The sequence below is a fragment of the Lacerta agilis genome, chromosome 5 (assembly GCF_009819535.1).
Source record: "Lacerta agilis isolate rLacAgi1 chromosome 5, rLacAgi1.pri, whole genome shotgun sequence".
NCBI classification, from domain to species: Eukaryota; Metazoa; Chordata; class Lepidosauria; order Squamata; family Lacertidae; genus Lacerta; species Lacerta agilis.
This window is the reverse complement of record NC_046316.1, coordinates 64,674,594-64,697,158: the sequence shown is the minus strand read 5'-3', so window position 1 is coordinate 64,697,158 and position 22,565 is coordinate 64,674,594. Positions and strand designations below refer to the sequence as shown.

The 22,565-nt window shown below is 41.8% G+C and overlaps 1 protein-coding gene across 1 annotated transcript in view; it reads left to right on the top strand.

Moving 5' to 3' along the window:
- SPSB4 (splA/ryanodine receptor domain and SOCS box containing 4) overlaps positions 1–22,565 on the top strand; it is a 59,600-nt gene that overhangs the window by 5,300 nt on the left and 31,735 nt on the right. Inside the window, exon 2 of the mRNA XM_033150241.1 lies at positions 13,355–14,215. Coding sequence (XP_033006132.1) covers positions 13,522–14,215 — 694 coding nt within the window. The 5' untranslated portion in view covers positions 13,355–13,521. The remainder of the gene's footprint in view (positions 1–13,354; positions 14,216–22,565) is intronic.

Here is a 22,565-nt window from a genome sequence, read left to right as displayed (position 1 = left end):
TCTAGGTACATCGGGCAATCAGGAGGCAAGGACAATTTAGTGTGTGGCAGGTCACATACTTACTACGATTTCAATTGGGAAAACAGAACTCTTGGCTCTTTCTTTACTGTTTTTCCCCCCATTCCATCCCTATCACAGTTGAAAATGCATCTCTTATTTGATGAGAGGCATAATAAAGCCTTCAGCTTGGCAGTTCAGTCTGACAGCAATCTCTTTGTTGTGGATTTTTACAAAGTCTAAATTGCAGTATGCTTAGACCGGACACCCAGAGTTATTTAGTTTTCAATTTGATGCTGTTGTGAATTCATTCAAAGTATTATTTATCACCAAAAACCTGGCAATATTCACTGTCGAGGAGTGGCTAACCTGTATAGGATAGCAGCCGAGTATCTTGGGTGTAAGGTGACAGTGTTTTATGCCACTGCAAGGTATCTGGGTGATGCAGCTGAACTGTGCAAAAGATTGAAATAAATTAAAAAATTGTCCAGTAGCACCTTAGAGACCAACTAGGTTTGTTCTGGGTATAAGCTTTTGTATGCATGCACACTTCTTCAGATAGGTAGACCAACACAGCTACTTACCGGTACCTGAATGTGCAAAAGATTGGTAAGATCCCTAGCTCTGTGAATGGAGAAATAGAAAGGACAGTGCTGGTCAGCACTGTATGCACAAAGCCAGCATTGCAACTCCATCTGCAGAAGCAGGCATAGGCAAACTCAGCCTCCAGATGTTTTGGGACTACAACTCTCATCATCCCTAGCTAACAGGACCAGTGGTCAGGGATGATGGGAATTGTAGTCTCAAAACATCTGGAGGGCCGAGTTTGCCTATGCCTGTGCAAAAGAGTGCACTGCAAAACATGATTTTTAACTGAAACCACGTCCACACAATAGACACATTCTCTTTGTCTCTCACTCTTTTTCAGGAATACCTTCCTCCCCTTAGAAAACTCCAACAAACAGACTATCACGACCCTCAGTGTACACACCTCTCCTTTGTCAAAGCATGGAATAAAGTTCTCAAAACACAAGGGGTGAGAATACAAATGGGAAGCACAGAGAGGATTGGTAAACAAACTGAACCAAGTCCAGTACCAGTGGAAAATGTTGATTCAGAGACTCAGGAGTACTATGGTGCTCATCTTAAGCCAATCATAGGAGAGGGCTTCTGGCTAGATCTCTTTACAATCCGCTTCAAAGTTGCACTCAGGCTGCTGACTTGGAACTTCCAGACTAGGACCAGTTCAGAGGGTACTCCCACAAGGCTGCAGTTATTTCAGAGCTGATGTGTCGGAAGCTTATGTAGGGAGTGACTGGAGATAATGATTGTAATTAGGTATATTGGATCAGCTATCTGAATCATATGGAATGTGAATGCACACCAGGTCCTGCCAGGTGGTGTGTCTGTGAGATAGACTCCCCATTGTTGGTTTGGTTTTTATAAGCTCATTATAAATGTTACTCCTTTTGCACAGATTGCTGCCCTTTTAGTAGTATACATCAGGGCTGAGTTATGTTTTAAATTGGCTTTAAGAACCTTTGGCTGAAAACACCTGCAGAGAAGTCCGTATTTGTGCCTGTAGTTTCTGCCACTAACAGTGCAATTCCATGCGTGTCTACTCAGGTGTAAGTCCTATTGAGTTTAATGGGTTTTACTTTCAGGTTAAGTGTGTGTAGAATTTCAGTTTAAGATTGTAGTCTTGTACGCTCAATCCTATGCATGTCTCAATTTAGTTCACCACAAGACGACCACCAACGAGTCTTTCCAGGGAACTAACTCTGCAGTGAGATTCCTTAGGCAAAATGTGATACCATTCTCCCCACATCTGTTCACTGAGCTAGATTCTGGGGACCAACAATGTCTTTTACATGTCTTTTACTCCCTCCCTAGAAAGTTGTGGTTGGTTCCCTTTCTTTGAAGCTTCATGTATGTGCTTTTAGGCTTTTCACCAACATTCTAGTGTAGTCTAGTAAGTCTAGTATTGGATTATTATTATTATTATTATTATTATTATTATTTTATTGTGCTGGTTGTTGTGTTGGTCATTTTCTCAAGTTGCTTTGAATTTATAAAGAAACATTGGGGTAGAAATTTTGCAACAGATCTTTTCAGCAATTAACTGCCCCTGGATGCTAGTACTAAAGTGAAAGACCTTTCCCCTGCAGTTGGAGGAGTTGGAGGGACTGGGTCTTTCATGCCCAACAAGAGGAACAGACTTTGTCCCTCTCTTAGCTTTTCTGGAATCCATAGAGAACTTGTGGGAGGCAGTCACTTTCTCACATCACTGGACTTTAGACCATTAGAAGGAATAAGAACTAACATCACTGCTTCTGGGGTTTTTCAAAGCCTAACATGAAGTGTCGCGGGTGGCACTGTGGGTTAAACCACAGAGCCTAGGGCTTGCCGATCGGAAGGTCGGCGGTTCGAATCCCGCGACGGGATGAGCTCCCGTTTCTCGGTCCCTGCTCCTGCCCACCTAGCAGTTCGAAAGCATGTCAAAGTGCAAGTAGATAAATAGGTACCGCTCTAGCGGAAGGTAAACGGCGTTTCCGTGCGCTGCTCTGGTTCGCCAGAAGCGACTTAGTCATGCTGGCCACATGACCCGGAAGCTGTATGCCGGCTCCCTCGGCCAGTAAAGCGAGATGAGCGCCGCAGCCCCAGAGTCGTCTGCTACTGGAGCTAATGATCAGGGGTCCCTTTACCTTACCTTTACCTTTACCTCTAACTTGAAGTGAAAGACCAACTCAGAACTCCCACGGCATCCTCCATCAGGGATGCAGGATTTGTGGCCTTCCAGATGTTGCTGCACAGAAACTCCCATTATCACTGAACGTTTGCTGGGGATGATGTCCAATGACATCGGAAGAGACACAGGCACCCCATCTCTCTTCTGTGTACCAGGAACCTGGGATAAATTTGCAAGTGTGTGTGAAGTTGGGGATGACCACAAATTATAGATAGCTGCTAAGGCTGCCAAAATTTGGGCCCTGTCTACAGTATACTAGTGTTTTCCAAGTATTTGTTAATAGATAATTATTGTGGGTATTAAATTTACTATAGTGGCTACTCTCAGTAAACTATATGCAAATACAAATCCAGTCCTGCTTTTCATTGACATGTATTTTGAAAAATTATGCAGTTGTATATGCCCTTCAGAGTTCTCATAATATGCCTGAATTTTGTACTCTAGGTCCAACATAATGGGAAAGACCTTGACGGTCAAAAACCTTCTTCTCCTAGCAAAAGCAGTGAAGGAGGAAGCCACATCAGAGAAGTAAAATGTGAAAGCTGCAGTGGCCTATCACAAAACACTAGTGGATGCCCCATGTCCCTTCTGGTGTACCAAAAATCTCATTTTGTGTAGGCTTCAGGAAAATCTCATGTCCTCCTATATGCTCCATGTACTCAGATGTCTTCCACTTGTACTGTTCTTTCTAAGAAACATAACATAACTAGAGACAAAATATTCTTGATTATGATAGAAGGGCTAAGTGCTTTATCACAATTTCGCTTTTTTTTCTTTCCTGGAAGTTCCAGTAATAGCAGAGTCTGTAAATATGGGCATGATTTATTTGCTGATAAATTGAACAACTTACATCTGTTTAATTTGTTGTGTTTTCTGTTTGCTTAAATATTTTGTTGTGGCCTGTGGCTAAACCAATTAACTTTCTAATGCTAATAGATACCCCCTGTGCTTAAACTTTCCACATTTCCACACAGACACTTGCACCTTTTTAATGAAATAAAGCTGCTCTGTATGAAATAGAAAGTTTTATGTGCATCACTTCCAAATGCTCTGTTTTAAATTACAGAGGTTTAAATATGTGGTGGCACTTCGTATTACAAGACATGCTTGGCTTCTCCAGCAGCTATTTAAAAATGTTCATGTCTTATTCAATGTATTATTAGTGTACTCTGTTATCTATCAAACCTTGTCTAGGGACTTTTTTTAAAAAAAAAATTGGGCTAAGCCTACTCTTAAGTAGGAGCTCTATAGAAGCAAGTAAAATTTTGGCCACATAAATTGTGTATGAACTTTTGCGGATAAATAGAATCTTAATATTTGTATTGCATGCTTTCCCCCAAATAATGCAAGGCAGATTGCCTGGTCTCTGCCTTCCTCTTCACAATAACCCTTCAAACGGTCTTTAATAACAGACTGAAATGGTAGAGTGGTCCAATCATACTTCATGGGGCAACTTGTTCCTTAACCAGTGTTCAAAATTATCCAGGAGCCAGGCATATTTTGCACCTGGCTGTTGGCCACTTGCAACCAAGTGAAGATGCCTGGGTACTTAAATGGTGCCTGACATATCCACCATCTGGAGGTGCATGCCTGGGGATCACTGGATCTTGACTGTTTTATACACATCCTGTGGAATTCTATCCACTCCACTCACAGTTGTGAGGAATATTCTCACACTATGAATGGTCTGGGTCACCATTAAAAAAAGAGAGAGATAGAAATAGGCCAATATAAATTTGGATTAACCTTGTGGTATTATTAGCACTGCATTTGAAGCAACCTAAGGACCAACCAGGCCTGTTACCTGTCTCCTAGGGGCCTTCCTAAATAGGCAACTGCTGAATAAATTGTTAACAACTTTCAAGGGTCCATATTAATTTACTCATATAAATTTGTAGTCAAACCCAAATATTTGATGTCTGCTCTTATGCTTGGCCACTCAGAAGTAAGTCCCACTGAATTTATTGAGGATAACTCTATATTGTGGAATTATTGTGGTCGTAAATGATTTTGTCTTGCCCTTCAGTTTAGTGAGAGGTCAGGTGGGAGATAGATAGATAGATAGATAGATAGATAGATAGATAGATTAGATAGATAATGCCTTATCTTGTGACCTTCAGAAACCTTAATTTGTTTTCAGTGGTACAGTTTGTTCTTCTGAAAAAAATAGTTTGCCAAAGAAAATTCTGTTAGATTGTGTTAAGGCGCTACTGTGGCTTTTAGTTGTGCTCTTTAATGTTTGTGGTTTTTGAATCTTTTTGCAGGACTGCAATAGAAACAAATCAAGAGCATGAATCTTCAGAGAAACATGATACTAAGCTGTAAATCCTCAGCAGCAACTAATGTGTAGAATCCATTCAGACTCCATTCACATTCTTATAATTGAAATTCTCTTAGGAGTGTTGCCCCCATAGCATAAAGAGATCTCTACTCCGCCAGCCCCCTTTACCGCCAAAGTCTTTTTTAGCCATTGTGGTGCTGAAAGCAATTGTCACATAATCAACAGATGATGGTGGAACTTGGAAAGTTAAGAATGCCAGGTCTCAGTGGGGTGTATTCTTGCCTTTTGTCATTGGCAAACTAATCAACCTCATTTTGAGTGCTTGGCTGAATTATAATACTTCCTCCAAATTATACTAGCAAACCCCTTCCCCAGGGAACAATGTGCAGTCCCTTAATCTCTCTCACACAATTGGCAGCTCTCTTCAACGTTAAGAGTATCACTCTTTAATGAAAGCATATTATTCACCAGTTTCTGCTTTCCATTTTTTGCTGAGGGCATTGCCTTTACTAAAGGGTAAAATCTACCAGAATCTGCATGTTCCTGTTTGTGTGACTTGGAAGTTGAGGTGCAAAAGTGTTTAAAAAAGCCAAAAACATAATAGTAATTAAGCAACAACAACAAACCTATAACTGTATCCTCTGCCACTGTACATGGCAAAATATTATTGAGGATAACTGAATCAGACTTTTAGCTTTCCTTTTCAGAAGATAGGGGCTAGTTGCTCTTCTCCAAAATACGTAGGTAACATTATAGGAAAACAGAACTGTGATTCTAGACCTTGCAGGTACACAAACTTCCATTTTTAATATCATACCATAACAAGACAGTATAGAAGGGTATACTCATATTTTTCAAAACTGGGAAATAAATAAAGTGGACGAATTCAGCCCTTTATTATAAATGAGCAAGCATTGTCTAGACACAGAATAGAGTTAATAATTGGAGGAGAGACCTCAATGTTTTCAATATCTGCCAATACAATACTTAAAGAGTATTTTACCAAAAGCACTCGGTCCAAAATACATGGTTGGGAAACTTACAACTGGAGAAAACAAAACTGGAAAAGGTACTAACAAATGGGGAAACTAAAGGGCTGTTAGTTAAGTTTTTTGCTTTAATATGAAACTTTTACAAGAAGATGAACAGATTTAAAAGTCATTGTGACAGGGATCTGGGAGCTTCCATTGTGTAGAAAAACACGGTAATGCTAGTATACTGTTGGGCAACAGGAATTTAGGAAAAGGTAGTCTGTGGCAACAAGAGTTTTAACCCAGCTGTAGCCAAACCATGACTATAGAATTAAACGGGCTTCTTCTGCATCCTGACCTGTTGCAAACGGGTCCCTAGTCTGCTGCCAAATTTGGGTATGGAGCATTGAGGCTTAATTTATGAAATCACAAAGGAATCATTAGTTTGTTGAGAGGTCATATGGTTGAGGTGATAATTTTGCAATGCTCATAATTATACTTTTCATGTATCATTATTGCATATTTATACATACGATCCCTTCAGGCCATCTCCATATGTCTGATGTTTCAATCGAGTGTTTGGATGCTACAACATTTGCTTTCTAAGAAAAACGTATTTGTCTTTACAAGGCGAGGTTGTGACCCTTTTCCTGGGCCTGTTCTCGGAGCAGATTAGTTACACCTGACTTAAATTAACATTCCAGATGTCTCAGTAATAATGTCAGTTCCTGAAATATTTCTGGTAGTTTATATTACTGGTGTGCTGAGTCTGTGTATCCCCCACCCCTTTGTGGTTCCTTTCCTCACTATTTTGAGTTGTACAGATTTTTGCTTTCGCTTTAGCATTGCACATAATTTTGAAATGGTGTGAGGTGCAATAGTATTAGTTTTGTTTTTGGGGTGGGTGGGAGTATCTGCTTATGAGGAAAGAGAGAAGAGAAAGGCTTCACCCCCTCAACCCCCCCCCCCTTATAACACTTGGACTCATGGTCATCTACATGAAGCTGACTGGCAGCGATTCAGGACAAACAAAAGGAAGCAGTTCTTCATACAGCACATAGTTAACTTATGGAATTTGCTGGCACAAGCGAATGATCATCATCTTGGATGGCTTGAAAGAGAGCTTTAGACAAATTTATGGAAAGTAAAGCTATCAGTGGCTACTAATTGCCTTTGAATGCTGGTCATTGGGGAAACAAGAAGAGAGAACTGTGGTCTTCATGTTCTCCTTGTGACTTCCCAAAGGCATTTGAAAGAGGCATGCCTTCCCAGGAACATACCTGAAGGAATGCCTCCCTCATACTAGCCTGTTGCTACTTCAAAGTCATCATCAGAGGCTGTCTCCAGTGCAGTTTGACCAGATCGAAGGTTCGTTTTCTTCTAAAGAGAAGGGCCTCTTGCATTTTCACTCTTAACATTCAGAAGTGACTCATTCCAGACTAAAAGCCATCACTTCTAAAAGCAGCCACAGTCCTGCAACGTGACAGTTCTGTGTCGGAGAGGAATAAAGTGTGTTGGCAGAGATGAATTGTGCTCTGGTGGCTTAGGTAGTACCTCCCTGCTGAATTCCCTGCATGGCGTATCCATTCTTTTTTGAACTCATCCTCTCCTCCCACCCTTTTGACTGCCTTTAATTCATTGCCTCTCTTTTCTTCTCTATCTGAATGTGCAGAATGGGAAGGATACCATGCCCGCTACTGCCTTTAAGAAGACCTGAAAGATAGAAATGGTGTGAAAATTGGCTTGCACAAATATGTCGCTCGTATGAAGAATGAGAGCTGCCCTTGAACTGGCATATGTATGTAGCCCACAGAAGGTGTGCCAGCTTGAGGGCATGGGGACTTTTCTAAAGAAGTATCAAGTTGATAGGTTTTGTGAGGGGTGGTGGTCAGAGGATGCAGGGTTGAGTAAGGAATGATAAAAGGGGTCCTTCTTGAGTCAAAGAAGAGTTTCCCTTTGCAGTGTTAGATAGCTGGGATAGCTCAGTCAGTAGAGCACAAGACTCTTAGAATCATAGAGTTGGAAGAGACCACAAGGGCCATCCAGTCCAACTCCCTGCCAAGCAGGAAACACCATCAAAGCATTCCTGACAGATGGCTGTCAAGCCTCTGCTTAAAGTCCTCCAAAGAAGGAGACTCCACCACACTCCTTGGCAGCAAATTCCACTGTCGAACAGCTCTTACAGTCAGGAAGTTCTTCCTAATGTTTAGGTGGAATCATCTTTCTTGTAGTTTGAATCCATTGCTCCGTGTCCGCTTCTCTGGAGCAGCAGGAAACAACCTTTCTCCCTCCTCCTTTTATATATTTGAACATGGCTATCATATCACCCCTTAACCTTCTCTTCTCCAGGCTAAACATACCCAGCTCCCTAAGCCATTCCTCATAAGGCATCGTTTCCAGGCATTTGACCATTTTTACTTTAATCTCAGGGTCATGGCTCCGAGTGCCCCGTTGGGCAAAAGGTTCCTGCATTGCAAGGGGTTGAACTTGATGGCCCTCATGGTCCCTTCCAACTCCTACAGTTCTGTGATTCTGTGTATGCTTAGGTCCACCATGAGCAAGAGATTCCACTGTGAGGTTCTCTTTTTGTAGGGAGGTTTTTATGCAAGGAGTCCTCCAGATGTTTTGGACTACAGCTCCCATCATTTGTGACCGTTAGGTGCTCTGGTTGTGGCTGGTGCGATTATACTCCAAAACATCTAGAGTGGGACCAGGTTGTGTAAGCGTTGTAGGCATATCAGGCAAGTGGGTGGAAACATCAGCTCTTCTCTCAAACAGTTACTTAAAATACTGTAGTAGTGAGGGATTTGTGTGTGTAAACAGGGAGGGTATTGTTTGTTTCATTGAAAAAGGAAAACAGGGTGCCTGGGCAAGTAGAAACAGTAAGAAAAATACAACACATCCAAACCCCTGGTATCTCTATATGGAATCATTCTGCTCTCCATTCAATATCTCTGTATGGTTTTATTTGCTGCAAATCAAAGAGTGTATCTAATTCGATGTTTAGAAATGATCATAACTAGATCTGCAGATGTTTTCCGAAAGTTTTCAGTAGCGTTGTGTGTTGCAGGAAGTCTAACGTGCTTATCTCGTCCCAGTATCAGGCTGCATTTATTTTTTTTAAACGGTGAAATAGCATCTCCCCAACTTAATTTTTCGGGTAAGATTTCAATTTAACTGTTAGTGCTGAGAATAACATTCTTTAATGTCTTGGCAGCTCCACTGAGAGTGCTGGAAAGTGAAACTGACACTCTTTTTCCGGCTTGGATTTGGCTTGCTCACTGCTGGGTGCATGCCTTGCTTCTAATCTGACCATTTCCCAGTTATGTGGGGGATGCTTGTGAAACAATTACAGAAATGTTTCTGCCTCCTACAGGAGTTAATGGGTTTTTTTCTCTCTCACAACAGCAAGGCTGCAATCCTATACTACGTGATTACCCAGCAGTTTGTTGATCACAGAGAGGCTGACTTCTGAGTAAACATGCACAGGCTTCTGCAATGAATCAGTTTCTTTCAGCAGAGCTAAACCAGAGTGTTAGTGCCCTGTTCGTTTGCCACTGTGTTCAGTTTGTGCGAGGTGGCCAGTAGTACACTGCTGTAAATGCCAAAAGTTAACAAGAAACATAAAATGTTAGGGCAGAGAAATGGGAGTTTGGATGTGTCTTGAGCAAATCACCATGGCTTAAAAACAACAACCAGTAAAGGCATGAACTTGGCATGTAATATAGGATAACGTTTAAAGTGTGCTTTTGCAATTTGCAAGTGAATCAAGAGGAGATTGTTTAACATGCACCATGTGTAAATATTCCTTATTGTGTACATTGATTATTATTATTTTTTGGCATTCTGTATTGCAAAATGTCAGGAAGGGAGCTAATCACAATGCTGTTAGTCAGGCAGGCTTGCCCTTTGGCTTACCTTTGGTACTATGAATTGCATCCCACAATGGAGGAAAACTAAATATTGATTTCTGGGCATATTCTCTTCCATTCCCGCTTCAGTTTATTGGGAAGAATTTGTATTTGTTTGAGGTCATGCCATTGAAACTAACTTGGAGGGAATCACATAGCCTCTTTCCCTCTCTCCCATAATAGGAGGAGAATTGTAAATGTGCAAGGCTTTGTGTGTGTGTGGCAGGGTGCTGGTTAACTGCTTGTATCCTTACGTCAGCATCGCATATTGGCAATCTTGTTAAGAAGCTACCGGTATAATCTGCTATGCCAGCTGTTCTCCTCCAGAGACTATAGGTGGCATGAAGGTTTGCAAGGAATTCTGCATCTACTAAACTAACCTCTATGTGTGTTCATGTGTGAAGGCGTTTCTAGGTGCGAGCATTTTGTAGCCTTGCCTCCACTTTCATTGTCTAGAGTCCTGGAGCAGATTGTTTTTGCAGTGTGAGCGCTAGAGAATGGGTTAGGAAACGTGCTGAGATCGCTGCCACTTTCTGTGGCCCAAGGATGTGTTTTCTCCACCATGAAAAGCTTTAAAAAAAAGAACTGGTTAAAAACAAGATCAGTCACTCTTAGACACACAGTGGCTGAAAAAAAGAAGAGACACAAGAGCGGTTGAGACTTCTCTAACTTTAGAGGTGTGTACCATCAATATCTAATGATGCTTGCTACCTGGTTCAAAGCCAATGGCTACATACTGTAAAGTCTGGCCCCAAAATATTTTGCTGTAACTTTTTGGCAATCCCCAATAATTTCCATACATGGATCTATCTAAGAGTCCTGTGTATGCATGAAGTGGTTCTGTATGTGCACTGGGAGATTGTTTTCATTCCTTGCAGCAGCTCCTTACATCTTATGGAATTCTACTCTGCGCTGTCTTTTTGAAGATGCTTATGGGGGCCTTCTGTCAGGTGATGCTCGGCCCTCCTTTGCCTCACAGATGCAGGCTGAAAATTTCTTGGATTCCTGAAAGACTGCCACAGTACTTTTCTTTTGTCATATATAATTTTTTATTATTTTTATACTAAACTACTACAATAATTTTTAAACAAACATTTTCATACATTTCCAATTTGGCTATCAAGCCTTGACTTCCATCAGTCCCTTCAAATGGCTTTCTAATTTTTTAACTTAACATTATACTTCTTTAATCAACCATTGCTTACATTATCAACAAAAGAAATTTCCTTACTTTACTATCCTACTTACAATAATAATTCTACACATTCACTACAAAACTTCTTGAAACCCTATTAACGTATTCAAATATAAATTGTCTTTTAAATAGTTCGTGAATTTTAACCAGTCTTTGATGAATTTCTGGTCCCGTTGCTCTCGAATTCTTCCCGTTAATTTGTCCATTTCTGCATATTCGGTCATTTTCACTGTCCATTCCTCTTTCGTCGGTAATTCTTCTTGTTTCCATTTTTGTGCTAGAAGAATTCTAGCTGCCGCCGTTGCGTATTGGAAAAGTCTAATATCCTTTTTTTCAATGTCTGTACCTACAATACCTAACAAAAAGGCTTCAGGCTTCTTAACAAAATTATATTTCAACATTTTTCTTAACTCATGATATATCATATCCCAATACATTCTCACCTTTTTACATTCCCACCACATATGATAAAAAGTACCGACATTTTCTTTACATTTCCAACACTTATTCTCCGTCTTATACATCTTAGCTAGTTTAACTGGGGTGATATGCCATCTATACATCATTTTCAATAAATTTTCTTTTATTGACGTACATGCCGTAAATTTCATTCCTTCCTTCCAAAGTTTTTCCCAGTCTTCTAGCAGAATGTTATATCCAAAATCTTTTGCCGCCACAGTACTTTTCAATATACTTTGAGATGCTCTGAAATCATATTTAGAAGTAGTTATTGAAGGCATTTAACCTGGTCCATTCAAGGTCGCCAAAGATAATGATTTTTTCAAAATTAGATGGCCATCTCCCTTAACTCACCAGCTATCAGTTCCTTGAACAAGATACAACATCAAATTGTGATGAGATACTGAATGTAATGTGTGTGTGTGTGTGTGTGAACACTGAAATACATTTAATGACTTCACTGGTTGGTTTAATAAAAATGGTCTGTTTAAGTTGTTGTGAAGTCTTCATACATGAGGACTTTGCATGCATGCATATTATTATTCAGCAGCCTTCCAATAACCTAGCCAAGAATTTGCCTAGCTACAATTAAGTACACACAACATTATACAGTTTGTAAACCAGTCTTTTGTGTTGGGAGTACTGTATTCCTTCCTGTCTAGATGGGATTTTGGCATTGTTTACATGCAACCTTGGTAAAATTGACTTCTGATGTTTTACTATTGGGCATTCAGAATTGCTGTTGTGTGAATATACATCACTTGAAGTCTGGAAACTTAAGACATGTAGCTTTCTTTTGAGCTGTGTGGACTTTGCAACCTTTTGAGAGGGTGTCCTTAAACACACATGCAGAGCTGTCTTAGCACACAACTTGTGGCTCATTGTGGCTCCCTAGCACAAATACAAGTGAATATTCAGTGTCTCTTTTTCAACAAGATGGTTAATGTAATGCACCATCAAAAAGCATGTTGGATGGGAAATACCTCGTGTCAAAGACCCATGGATTTTTGGCATGGTATGTAGCATAAATAAATACATTTCCAGGCAGTATCCTGCTCAGCCTTTTCAACATAGTAGCAGCACCACTTAACACCTCCATTTGTATTTTCAAACCAAACAATCCACAGGATGGGCTGGTCAAAAGATGTTTCAGAACCATAAACATTTGTTAAATCTCTCCAGCTTCCTTTTCAGAAGCCCATCACAAATCGTAAAACAAGTTTTGCCGTTTATATTTATTTAAGGGGCATGACTTTTCCCCCCCCCAAAGGTGAAGTATCAAGTTTCACAGCTGTTTGCTATCATCCAGGGATACCTTCCAGCTATGCTAGTATGGGTTCCTTTACAAGGTATTTGGATTAGAAAGGCAGATTTAGAAAAGAGAAATGATAGAGGTAAACAGCTTGCTGAAATAATTTCTTTTTGAAGCAGTATAAAGAAGCACAAGTGAAAATGCATACCTGATAATGAAGAGAAAAGCTCTTGTGCAACATGACAGCACTGACTAGACTATATGGGTGGAAGGGCAAAAGGTGTGGAATGTCTGTGTCTATTATGAAAAGACGGAAATTGCTGTCTGTATTTGGAACACTGCAGGCTCAATATATCCTGCTGGCAGTCTGGCTAGTGACCGCTGTTGTACAAAGCCCATGAAGCCGAGAATTGTCAGTTCTTCATTTTAAAATAACTTGGCACCAATCATAGAAATTCCCCTTTTTTAAGGATACATATGTGGGTTATAAGTTGACTGCTTTTTAACTGGAGACTCTCTCTACTTTTTCTCCCCCCTAGGAGTGTATTCTCAGAAAACATTGGCTCTAGACGGGTCCAGAAGGCAAGAGTAAATCCAGTCTACATGCACAGAGTCCACTGGCTCAGCTTGAAAGTGTTTTCATGAGTTAACACTGGGACCAGATCCACCCTTCGTTCCCTGCAGCCAAGCAATCTGCAGCCAAGCAATGGGCCAAAAAATCTCAGGGAGCATAAAGTCTGTCGATGTTCGGGAGCCCCCTTACAGACCTGTCAAAAGAGAACTGAGGGGTCCAGATTTCTGCAAGCCTGCGAGATTGGATATGTTGCTGGATATGCCCCCGGCCCATTTGGAGGTCCAGTACAAGCACGCTTGGAACAATGAAGACCGATCCTTAAATATATTTGTGAAGGAAGATGACAAACTGACATTTCACAGACACCCGGTAGCCCAAAGCACAGACTGCATCCGAGGCAAAGTTGGGTATACGAGGGGCCTACATGTATGGCAGATCCACTGGCCCGCCAGGCAGCGAGGAACACACGCTGTGGTTGGAGTGTCAACGGCAGAAGCGCCTTTGCATTCTGTAGGATATACGTCGTTGGTTGGTAGCAATAATGAGTCATGGGGCTGGGACCTTGGGCGCAACAAACTTTATCACAACTGCAAAAATCAGCCTGGGGTGACATACCCCGTATTTTTGGAACCAGACGAGTCTTTTGTACTCCCAGACTCCTTACTGGTGGTTTTGGATATGGATGAAGGGACACTTAGCTTCATTGTGGATGGACAGTACCTCGGAGTGGCCTTCAGGGGACTAAAAGGGAAAAAACTCTATCCTATAGTCAGTGCGGTATGGGGGCACTGTGAAATCACAATGAGATACATCAACGGACTTGATCGTAAGTGTTCCACCACACTTCTAATTTCTTTTTCCCAAAGACCTAAACATGTTTCTAGCTTTGCCAGCTTAACAGTTCCTTCCGCACTAAATGTACAGTTGGGGAGAAGTTGCACCTGCCTGTCCAGTAACCTTCTGGTGAAATAAGGTCATCTGGGTGATGGTGCTGATGATATCTGTAATTTGCAGCTGTAGTAAGATGAGTGTGCTGGGCTCACAAACATCTAAAAGGAAGGTGGCACCTACCTCATGTTGCAGCAGTTCTGTCCTCCCTTCCCAACAATTTATTTCATGCTAGAAACTCTGGAATTAATGTGTGAGTGTTATTTTATGCTTTGGTGGTTTTAAGCTTCTTTTTTAGAAGTATGCAAAAATGTAGATTAGCCGTGGAAGTTTTAATTCTAAAGTATCAGGTTTTTTAATGTTTGCAAACTGGGTTCTTGTTGAATTGATGATGGAATACCTTGCAAAACTAGATTCTTCAAAGGCTTGAAAACTGGGTTCTGATCTGTCCAGTTTTTGAGATCTCTGTAAAAACACCTTGTCTATATATATATATATATATATAGAGAGAGAGAGAGAGAGAGAGAGAAGCAGCTTTCCCATTCACTAGGCAGGAGCAAAGATTGTGCATTTATAGCTCTGGAGTACAGTTGAAGATGGGTTGTGACCCTCCTCTTAGACAGGATTGTGTCTGTGTTTGTACAGTGTTACGCTTACAGCTGGTGCTACAAACATTAAATCAGGGATGGCCAATGTGGTGCCCTCCAGATGCTGCTTGACTACAACTCCTATCATCCCTGTCCACTGGCCACCACTGACCATTGGGGATGATGGGAGTTGCAGTTGGGAGAGACAATTTCAGTACTGCTGCATTCTCACAAGGTTCATCTTACATTTGCTAAAAACAGCACCTTTAGTGTAACAAGACCTGCCCTTGGAATGCACTCTCAATAAATATCTACAGTCCTGGTGATTCAGAGGCTGCTTAATGCTCATTTGTTCTCAGGTTATGCCTGAGGGGTGGTCTGCTTAAGTTCGTGATTAATTTGAATTGCAAGTTATACTGTTCTTGTCATTGGTGATTTTATGTTGGTGATCACATTGAGTTTTTTTTTTTTTACTTTTTTATGTTTGGTGGTATAGAAACAAATAAAACTTTTTGCCTGATGCAGCTATCACTGTGATGCCAAAATAGCGGAGGAGCTCAGGCTGATCTAGATTTCTCAATCTGCTGCTTCCCAGTCTCGATTTGAAGCATCAGTGGCCTTCAACTTTATTCTGTTCTGTCAAAGTGAGGTCTAACTCCTACTCTAAGGATCAGCAGGCAGCAACTTGCAAAAATGGATTGCCACATGGAGTTTTGCCAGTGTTGTATGGTGAGGGCTTTTCCATGTTTGTATTTCTACGTATATATAAAGAGGGTTCAAGTTCTGCACCATGAAAGTTGACTAAACCCATATCTTTTTAAAACAAAGCAATAGAAAACAAAAACACCTTGCAAAGCTAAGCTTTTAAGTTCAATTTAAATTTATCATATGAGTTTGCAGATAGGGTGATCTGGCTCACTAAATAAAACCAGCGAGCAAAAAGGAGCATCGTCTGAAAAGGTACAAATACTGTTGGCTGCATCTTTCTTAGCTCCACTTTCTTCCCTTTTAGCCTCAAAAAGGATGTCTAAATTATTCTCCTTATGAACTTCCTGTGTATTGGTGTGCTAGCTCTTAAAAAATCACAAAGGCTTGGACCTTTTAACTTTTACCTTTATAACTACATTTTTTAAAATAGCCCCTTCCCATTAGGAGTTTTTTATCAACTGAACTCTTGCCAGCACAGTGTAGCTGTATTTTAAATGAAACTTCTAACATCTTAAAAGGAAGATAAAAGGACCTCAAAGTTTTATAGCAATTGGGGTTAACCTGAAAATGCTTTGTAATTCTTTTGGAAGTTGACAGAAGTTGGCTGAATAGAAAACGAACCGTAAGCAAATAGAAATGGCCCTGAGCAAGGCTGTGTTCAGATAGCTAAAAATATGAACAACTTCACAGACAAAACAGGATTTTACCCCTCTCCCTGCAAAGGGCTTATCTACTGAAACTTCCACAAGTATATTATGTAACAGCATGATTACAGTCTTGTTTCTAGTCTATAAAGTGTTACCTCGGAACTCAAACAGCTCTGTTCTCGAACGTTTTGGCTCCCGAACGCTGAAAACCCGGAAGTACAGTGGTACCTCGACTCACGAATTTAATCCGTTCCGAATGCACATTCGTAGGTCGAAAAATTCGTAAGTCGAAAAAAGCGATTTCCCCATAGGAATGCATTGGAAACGAAAAATTCGGAAAAATTCGTCTTTTCAGCAGTTATACAGTGGTTCCGCTCCTTCCTCCTGGGCCGTGTTCAGAAAGTGGTGGTGGAGGATGAGTGTTCAGACCCCTGGGCTCTCACTTGTGGGGTGCCTGAGGGTTCTGTCCTCTCCCCCATACTTTTCAACATCTACATGCAGCTGCTGGGAGAAATCATCAGGGGGTTTGGGCTGGGTGTTCATCAGTATGCGGATGGTACCCACCTCTACCTCTCTTTCAAATCAGAACCAGTGAAGACAGTGAAGGTCCTGTGTGAGTGTCTGGAGGTGGTTGGAGGATGGATGGCGGCTAACAGATTGAGGTTGAATCCTGACAAGTTTTTGTTTTGGGGGGACAGAAGGTGGGCAGGTGTGGAGGACTCCCTGGTTCTGAATGGGGTAACTGTGCCCCTGAAGGACCAGGTGTGCAGCCTGGGAGTCATTTTGGACTCGCAGCTGTCCATGGAGGCGCAGGTCAATTCTGTGTCCAGGGCAGCTGTTTACCAACTTCATGCTGTAGTTGGTGAAGTTCATTGTGGGCTGCTTGGGCCACATGGGGCCTCTAATGACAAGGATTAATCTAGGAACACCTCCAAACCACTCACCTGTGGTTTCACAGGATATTCATTCCAAAACTGGTACACACCTAATTCCCAGGCACACCCAATTCCCATCCATCTTGTCAGGATTCAGCCACGGTTTACTAGCTGTCATCAAGCTCATAAATGCCTTTGGACTCCAGTTTAGGACATGCATTGCCTCTCCTGATTCAGATATTACAAAATAGAACTGGGTATCAACAGCATCAGCAACATACTGTACTAGTAACACCATGCCCCAGTAACATTTTGCCAAATATTATTTTTAAATGTTTTATTGTTCTCATGAAAACCATGTAGATATTCTTACATTAAAAACCCTTTCTATATCTGCTATTCCCAGAAGTCTCCTCAACTTGTTACAGCACCCAGTCTGCTTCTCTGGGCAAATCTTATGTTCTGCAGTATCGCTGCAATACTTGTGTAACAATCCAGCATACTAGAGCCACACGTTCACTCTCTGGGGGGAAAAAAGATTCCTAGAAAAAGTATTTAAGGAAACCTTGACTGTGTGAGCTTCAGAGACCAGTAGGGAACTAAACCACAAAGCCTACCGAAAGATCACTGTTAACTCAAATACATTTCAAAAGGTTTGCCTTTAAATGTGAACTGGATCACATTTTGCCCCCGTCGCTAGTTGTAAGCCACTAGTGATCTTCACATCTCATGTAAGTCCCATGATACAACTCCCGCTGGTTTTCGTATGCCCAAGCTATAGAATGAAGGATGTTACACTTTAAGAAAGAATCCCCTCTAACTTCTGTTAGGTGAAGCAAAGAGCAGGAAGGAGTTAGGACTCACAAAGAATATTGCAAATACTGTCCCACCCTCCCTTTCCTGGCTGGCACAAGTAGAACTTCTGCAGCGGCTCTCCTAGCTCATTTAGCTCAGGAACTTGATCCCCACTGCTCCCAAGCAGGAGTTTGGATTGTGCCCTCACCAAAGAGTAGTTCTGGGATGTGCTTCATGAATGAGCGATGGCGATGGGACACATTCCTATTGGGAAGAAAAAAGTACACATTAGCCAATTATGAACAATTGTGCCAGTTCCCCCCCTTGAATGTGAATGTCATGATTATTATATAAAAAAAATTAAAAATTAAAAAAAAAAATCTTCCAGTAGCACCTTAGAGACCAACTAAGTTTGTTCTTGGTATGAGCTTTCGTGTGCATGCACACTTCTTCAGATTATTATATTTACTTATACCCTGCCTTTTCCCCCTGACAGAGACTCAGCTTAATAGAATAGAAACAGCTTAATAGAATAGAAACAGCTTAAAACATAGGTGAGGGGAAGCAATCATTTAAAAACAAATGAGCATTAATAGAATTAGGATATGTGTGTACTAAAACACACAGATCATTACAACAGAAACATCGTAGCACTAGCCCTTTCCTTAAAAGCAGTCAGTTCCCAAAATCCTGTTGGAACAAGGAAGTCTTCACCTGCCAACAGGACAACATGGAAGCAAGCCAGTTTAATTTCTCTAGTTCCAAAGTTTGGGAGCAGCCACCAAGAAGGCCCTCTCTTGCAGGTTTACAGCTATCTGCAGACAGAGTAGCAGCCATACCGAGACCATGGCATAGCTCTCCTGACAGTGGCGTTGCTGCCACTTACTGAGGCAAAGCAGAGACAGGGCAGAGAGGTTTCTGATAGGGTGTCTGCACAATCCCAACCTCATCACCTTCCTGTCTCACCTCTCCCTGTCACACTCCAGCTTTCCAGTTTGCGGGAAAATGGAAATGGCCATTGTGCTCACCGCTTTGGTCTATATTTGTTAGGCTTTATATGAAATAAGCGAATGGATGGGGCTGCTTCAGCGGGAAGCAAACAATTAGATAATACTTTCACATATTTGCAGAGGCTTATTGGGGCAGCCTTTGCAAAGTCTGTATTGAAGGTCAGCTCCTCTGTTATGCTGCTGCTTGCAACCTATTTTTTCACCATGCCCGATTACAAAAGCTATCTTGGTTTTCACTGCTTTGCATAATTCTCAAAACGTGCTTCTTTTTCTTGGCCACTTACCCTGTTTCTCCTAAAATAAGACATAGCCATAAAATAAGCCATAGCAGGATTTCTATGCATTTGCGAAATATAAGCCGTTCCCCAAAAATAAGCCATACCCCGAAAATAAGCCATAGTGACGTGGTACCTCCCATTAAAACAGCCTGGAGAGGCGTGGCTATGCAGCGTACCGATGCGACACGGTTAAAATAAGACATCCCCTGAAAATAAGCCATACTGTGTTTTGTTGAGCGAAAAAAAATATAAGACGGTGTCTTATTTTAGGAGAAACACGGTAGGTATTATTCTAAAGGGGAAAAGTGTGTTATAAGGGATTTTTTTGTGATCCAATGTATGTTCTTGAATGTGCTTATTCTATATTATTTATTTGTAATAACTACAGTAATGATGCAGAGAACTTTCCTACGTCCATCTTTCTCCTCCCTCAAACTTTTTAATGGACAAGAGCAGGGGTCAGCAAACTTTTTCAGCAGGGGGCCAGCCCACTGTCCCTCAGACCTTGTGGGTGGCTGGACTATATTTTTTTTGGGGGGGGGGATGAACAAATTCCTATGCCCCACGAATAACCCAGAGATGCATGTTAAATAAAAGCACACATTCTACGCATGTAAAAACACACTGATTCCGGACCATCCGCGGGCCAGATTTAGAAGGCGATTGGGCCGGATCCAGCCCCCGGGCCTTAGTTTGCCTACCCATGGACAAGAGTTTCATTTTGAGGGGAGAGTGCAATTGAAAATTATTTCCTTTTTTGTGTCAAACAGATTTAGTCTCATTTGAATAAGCTTGTGTTTGTGTGCCCTCTAAAATATGCCATACAGTTTTATGCTGTTTCTTGGCTCCAAGTACTCATGTATGTTAGTGAAAGTTGAAGGGTCCTGACATCTGCTGCTAGCATATTTGTAAAGTAACTATAAATGTTTAATAACACCATCTCTACACATTTTGCTGGTTCAGTTCATTCTAAATTCTTCACATTCTTGGCTAAGCATCTTGGAAAAGGAAAATAAATTGGCCTCTTCCTCTGTGTAGATTCAGCAGACTTGCAAGTTGATGTAGACTATGTACTGCTCAATATCTTTCCTAACTTTTATGGTCTTCTGTTTTTGTTTTTGTTTGAGTGGCCTCGATTGGTATCTGTAAAAGAGCCTGTAATCAACTTGGAAAAATGCGCTCTTGGGGCCATCAAAAATTCAAAAACTACACAATGCAAAATTAATACCAGTGGAGTCCTTGTATACTCCACAAATATTTGTAATTATGGATTCTATTAGCTTGTGTATTGGAATGTCATCCAGAGTTTTCCCTAAGCACCTAGGCTTTTTATAAGGGAATGGCTAATGAATATTGTAGTCTCCTTTGTCTAGTGGCAAACCACTCTTTAAATTGGGTAGGTTGATGGAGAGTTTTTCAAAAGCATTTTTCATATGGCATGTGGGTTTGAAAGGCAAAATATATCATGTGCCAAACCCTTGGGCTTGCCTAAAGTGGATATTTGGATTCCATTCATTGTGTGTTTAGGAAATATTTTCTTGGCCGGTTTTCAGAAGAACCTATGTGTGCATTTTGCACACCGTTTGCATTGCCTAGAGCTTCACTTCTGTTTTCACTTCAGCAGCTCCCACTGTTGAAATGACAAGCTGTTGTGCAGTTTAAAAAAGTGTATTGGCTCTTCAGTAGGAACTGTTGAAGTGGAATTTGGATGTAATGCTCTTGGCTGCATGCAAAAATATATCTTAGAATCCTGGCCTTTTTTAAACCTTGTTTTGACTAGCACACAACGCTTTAGCCAGGCAGCAGCATTTATCGCCCAATGACAGACCTCTCTCCATCTTTACTAAAAGGTAAAAGAAGGGAAGGGAGTGGGTGGCGCTGTGGTCTAAACCACTGAGCCTCTTGGACTTGCCAATCAGAAGGTTGGTAGTTCAAATCCGTGTGATGGAGTGAGCTCCCGTTGCTCTGTCCCAGCTCCTGCCAACCTAGCAGTTCGAAAGCATGACAGTACAAGTGGATAAATAGGCAGGGGTGTAGGGGGGGCGTGCCGCCCCAGGCAGCGCCCTGGGGTGGGGGTGACACTTGGGGTGGGGGGCGCCGCACCCCGCGATCGGCAGCGCCGCACCCGCTGGCGCCTGCTTTCCTTTTTTTCCCTCCCTGTTGCTGGGGCAGCCAGTGAGGAGGAGGGGTGTCACACTTGTCACAAGGATGACACCCCATCCTCGCTGGCCCGCCCTGCCCCTCGCGCCTGTGGGCGGTTCTGCCCGGCAGCGGGGAGAAAAGCCCTTACAAAAATAAATAAAGTAAAGGCAAGCAGGCTGCTTGCCTTCGCTTTGCTTTTTTAAAAAGACTTTTCTCCCTGCTGCCGGGGCAGCCAGCAAGGAGGAGGAGTGTCACAAGGGTGACAGCCCCCCATCCTTGCTGGCCCCCCTCGCCCCTGTGGGCGGCTCTGCCCGGCAGCAGAGAGAGAAGCCCTTTTTAAAAAAAGAAAAGCTTTGCTTTTTTAAAGGGTTTTTTCCCCGCTGCTGGGGCTTGAGTCGCAGTGACGTTGCGTCGTGTCGTCACAATGTGATGTCACAATGCCCTGCCCCCAGGGGTGCCTCCGGTCGCCGCCCCGGGTACCGAGGAGCCTTCCTATGCCCTGTAAATAGGTACCGCTGCGGCGGGTAGGTAAACAATGTTTCTGTTCCCCTCGGCTTCTGCCATGGTGTCCCGTTGCACCAGAAGCAGCTTTGTCAAGCTGGCCACTTGACCCGGAAAGCTGTCTGCGGACAAACGTCGGCTCCCTAGGCCTGAAAGCGAGATGATTGCCACAACCCCATAGTCGCCTTTGACTGGACTTAACGGTCCAGGGGTCCTTTACCTTTACCTTACTAATTTAAGGTAGAACTGAATATGGATTTCAGTCTTTCTCACAGTTTCAAATGCATTAAATTACTCTCTTATTTACCCTGACAGTACTGAGTTGGCTGTATCTGAGGGATAAGTAGTCATGTAGATAAGTTGTCTTTCACTTAATTGAGCTTTAGGGATGCATGTTGGTATTTTATTTAGACAGCCTTGGTGTTTTTATTTCCCTGAATCTGAGCTCAGTCTTGTTATATTTAAGTGAATTGGTTTAAGAACATGTTAATTTATGTAGGACATGGTTTTGGGTTTTTTTGGGTTTTGTTTTAAAGTACTGGAGTTCTGTTCCCCAAAGCCACTGTAAAGTGAAAATGCTTATTCAGATGTCTGATTGTGGTATAATCCATATGGCTGCTGGTAGTGCTCCAATTTCAGTGATATGTTTCAGTGCTTCAGAGAGAAATCAAGGTTGATTCGCTGAAGTTTAGAGGAGCACAGAGACAGAACTGATGCAGATATAATGCTGCCTTCTCCTAAGGAT